The following is a 3,625-nucleotide window of genomic DNA, read 5'->3' on the forward strand; positions in this document are numbered from 1 at the left end:
TAGAATTAAGCTCTAGAAATCTCCCTGAAAGAAGAAGGGATGCTGCAATCGAAATGTTTGACAAAGTAGATTAGTACTCCATCTTTCTGCATCTGAGCAGGACAAGTCGATTAGCTTTGAATTAAGATTAGCGATATGCTTAATTATGCTGTAACCACAAGATAACAAAGCGTGCCGTTAACCGTCGAGACGCCGGAGCGACGGCCAAAGCGAGCGTCCGGGTTCTGGAACCCTCCTGAGGACGAAAAGACAAGGCACCCGTCGGCGTCGCGGACCTCACCGGCGACGGCGACGCGCCACCCCGTTCGATTGTTAATCAAACACCATTAGCGACTGTTATCTTTCTCTGGATGCGACATTAGCGACTCGACAATGGCGATTAGTGCTAGAACAGGGGCAAAATTTCTTCGGGCCGATAGATTACATGACACTGCATTTCATCGTGGCCTCGCTGCACTGCTGTCATTTACAGGTCTTCTGCTAATCTCGGAGCACTGATTTAAACTAGCTACTAATGCTTAACTGATTAACTAACTAAACCACTAGACCCAAGCCGTAGTTTCTGGTTTGATACAGCGAGTGTAGGGAGCGTTGCGTGCGGCGCCGGCGGCGGTCTCACATGACGGAGCAGGCGTTGGGGTTCTCGTCGCTGAACATCTGGGGCGCGTGGACGTGGGCGGAGTACGGGTAGGACGGCGGCGGGTACTGGCCGAAGCCAGCGTTGGGGTAGAAGGTGGGGATGGGCGGCGGGGCACCGCCGCCGTAGTAGGCGCCGGGGGCCGGGGGGTACGGCGTGTAGCCGTACTGCGGCGGCATCTGGTACATGCCCGCGTTGGCCAGGGGCATCGGTGCCACCGACGCGGAGGCGGCCGCGGACTTGTCCTTGTCTTTCTTCTCCTCGCCGCCACCGCCGTCCTTCTTCTTGTCGCCGCCGTCGCCGGCGCCCTTGTCCTTCTTGTCGTCGGCCTTCTTGTCGCCGCCGCCGTCTTTCTTGCTGGGCGCGACAACCTCCACGGGCCGGCTGAGCTTGTCCCTGAGGTAGGCCGGCAGCGCTGCGGCGTCCATGGTGCCGGTCACCTTCACCAGATCCTTAGCGTTGTCCACCGCCACATCCTTCACCCCTGGAATCAGAACGCAAGTGTCAATTCAATCTCGGCGAAAAGTTCACAAGTTTTTTTTTTTTTGACGATTCGTGGTTCCAGGTGGGAATCCGCCGCAAAAACTCAAAAAAAAAAAGATTCACCTTTGATCTTGTAGATGCGGCGCTTGATCCGGTCGATGCAGCCGTCGCAGTGCAGTCGGATCTTGAGCGTCACCGTCTCCTGAAAGAGAAGCACAAAAGCAGAGCAATTTCAGTCGCTGGTACCGGGGGCAGTTGAGAGCAGCAGTGCCAGTGGAAAAATCACCATGCGTGGAGTAACTGACCTCTTTGGATTCCTTAGGCTTCTTCTCCTCCTTGGGCTTGTCGCCGCCGCCTTTCTCGGCCTTCTTGTCACCGCCACCTTTCGCTTTCTCGCCCTTCTTCTCTCCGCCGCCGCCGCCCTTCTCTTTCTCCACCTTCTTCTCGCCGCCGCCGTCCGCCTTCTTCTCCTTCTCCTTCTCCTTCTTGGGCGGGCCGGCGCCAGCGGAGACGATCTGCACGGGCTTCTTGGCCCTGGCCTCGATGCGCTCCTTGAGCTCCACCGCGTCCGCCGCGCCGGTCACGATCACCTTGCCCGCCGCCACGTCCGGCACCACCGACTCCACGCCTGCCGCCGGCACAGAAACAGACAAACAATCACAACTCCGAACAACCCGCGGCGAGGGGAGCAACCAACCAACCAACCACCGACCCATAACCACGCGTACGTACCTGGGGCGCGCTTGATGGCCTTGCGGACCTTGCTGGCGCAGCCAGCGCAATGCAAGTCGACCTTGAGCACGATGGGCTGCGGCCCCGCCGCCGCTGGTCCAGCCCCGGCGTCCTTCTTCTTGTCCCCGCCGCCGCCGCCGTCCTTGCTCGCCTTCTTCTCCTCTCCCATGGCGGCAGCCTTGTCCTCTCTCTCCTGGCCTGGCTTGTCTCTGTCTCTGGGAGGCGGTAGTCACTGAGGGCGCACAGGCGCGGGGTTCGAGGAGGAGCAGGGGAGTTTGGGAAGGAAGGAATTGAGTGCCGCCGTGCCGGGAAGGCGCGGGGGCGGCATTAAATAGGAGGGGAGCGCGTGCTGCCGTACCCACGCCGGAGTGGGTGGGCGCAATGAATGGGGGAGGGACATGCGGGTCGCCGAGCGCGAAGCGGGCCGGACCCGGCAACGAATGCTGTGGGAAGCTCAGCTGCTGACCGCGGAAAGCAGCTTTCACCTTAGGCGTCTTAAAAATTTACGGGCACAGATCAACACAAGTGGTGTAGATTTAGGATCTGATTGGTTTATTATATATATATATGAGAAACTTATATGTATTCATATATTTTGTATAGAAGTGTGTTTGGTTGTTTATATGAGTTATTTTGATTATACAATACGTTTAAATTAAATTTCACTCATATTCGGTCTGAACGGATATAGGCTACATAAGCTATATCAATAAACACACTCATCAATTTTAGATCATATGATCATTATATCTATTTATATAAATAATTAAATATACTCATAAATTCACTACATCTATCGTTACATGTTCATACCATCTGTCGTTACATGTTCATACCATCAATCAAATATTGTTCTAAAAGCTATATAGTTCTCCTAACCTATTTCCATTAACCAGGCTATAGAATACAAACTCTCCATCATAACCAAACACACTTTTAGTATCAGGAGCTTGCATTCTCCCTTGCTCTTTCTTTCCTCCAAATTTTACTTGCAATCATCGAGTACGATGACGGCGGCTACGGTGTCCATCCCGACGGCACGACAGCAGCGCGCACGAATGTTTGGTCAGCGCAGCGCGGCGAGCGCCTCCGTGGCTCCCGGGCCAGGCGCGCGGTTTCCTTCCCGGAACGTCCCGGGGAGCCGCCATTGCCAGCCGGTTTCATTATCGTGACTGGACCACGTGTGTACGAGGCACGCAGTGTAGCCCAATGGCCCGCGTTGTCCCTGTACGGGGTGGACGGGACGGGACGTCGGGTGATTGAGAGCTTTTTTATTTTTATATTTTTTCATTAAAAATTTAAATAAATAAATTTTTTTAAAATAATTACAAAACTAGACGTCTACCGTCTTTTTATAGGGCGGTTGGACCCTCATCACTCCTTAAGAGAGCAGTAAACAGTCTTACAAGCTCTTATCACTTTTTCATGGGACGGGTAGACTTATAGCACTTTGAAGCACGGTAAGAGAATCCGTGATGAACAGTAACTTTGAAATTCAATTTTCTGTTACCTTCTCTATTCAAAACAGTGATGTTCTGTTGCTCTAAAATTTCAAAAACTTTTTGTACATATTTTATAATTCATGTGCAACCCATTTTAATTGAATTCAGCCAAAAATCATATGTATAATTTAAACTAAAATTCTCCAAAAAAGACTACTTTTATAAATTCTAGTAATTGTTAGTGCCTTAAATAAATTTTTAAAAATCTGGTAAAATTCACTAATATTCTTCTTATGTGATGTGATAATTTTTAAAATTATTTTCAGTCCTA

The 3,625-nt window shown here is 51.5% G+C and overlaps 1 protein-coding gene across 1 annotated transcript; it reads right to left on the reverse strand.

Moving 5' to 3' along the window:
• Positions 1 to 379: 379 nt before the first annotated feature.
• LOC133907276 (heavy metal-associated isoprenylated plant protein 3-like) lies at positions 380 to 2,178 on the reverse strand. Its single transcript, XM_062349275.1, has 4 exons — positions 1,853 to 2,178; positions 1,426 to 1,748; positions 1,244 to 1,322; positions 380 to 1,121 (listed from the first exon to the last, which is right to left on the reverse strand). Exons 1-4 carry the CDS (start codon positions 2,019 to 2,021, stop codon positions 616 to 618), a joined length of 1,077 nt encoding a protein of 358 aa, XP_062205259.1. The 5' UTR covers positions 2,022 to 2,178; the 3' UTR covers positions 380 to 615.
• Positions 2,179 to 3,625: the final 1,447 nt, after the last annotated feature.

This window comes from Phragmites australis, chromosome 24 (assembly GCF_958298935.1).
Source record: "Phragmites australis chromosome 24, lpPhrAust1.1, whole genome shotgun sequence".
Classification (NCBI taxonomy): Eukaryota; Viridiplantae; Streptophyta; class Magnoliopsida; order Poales; family Poaceae; genus Phragmites; species Phragmites australis.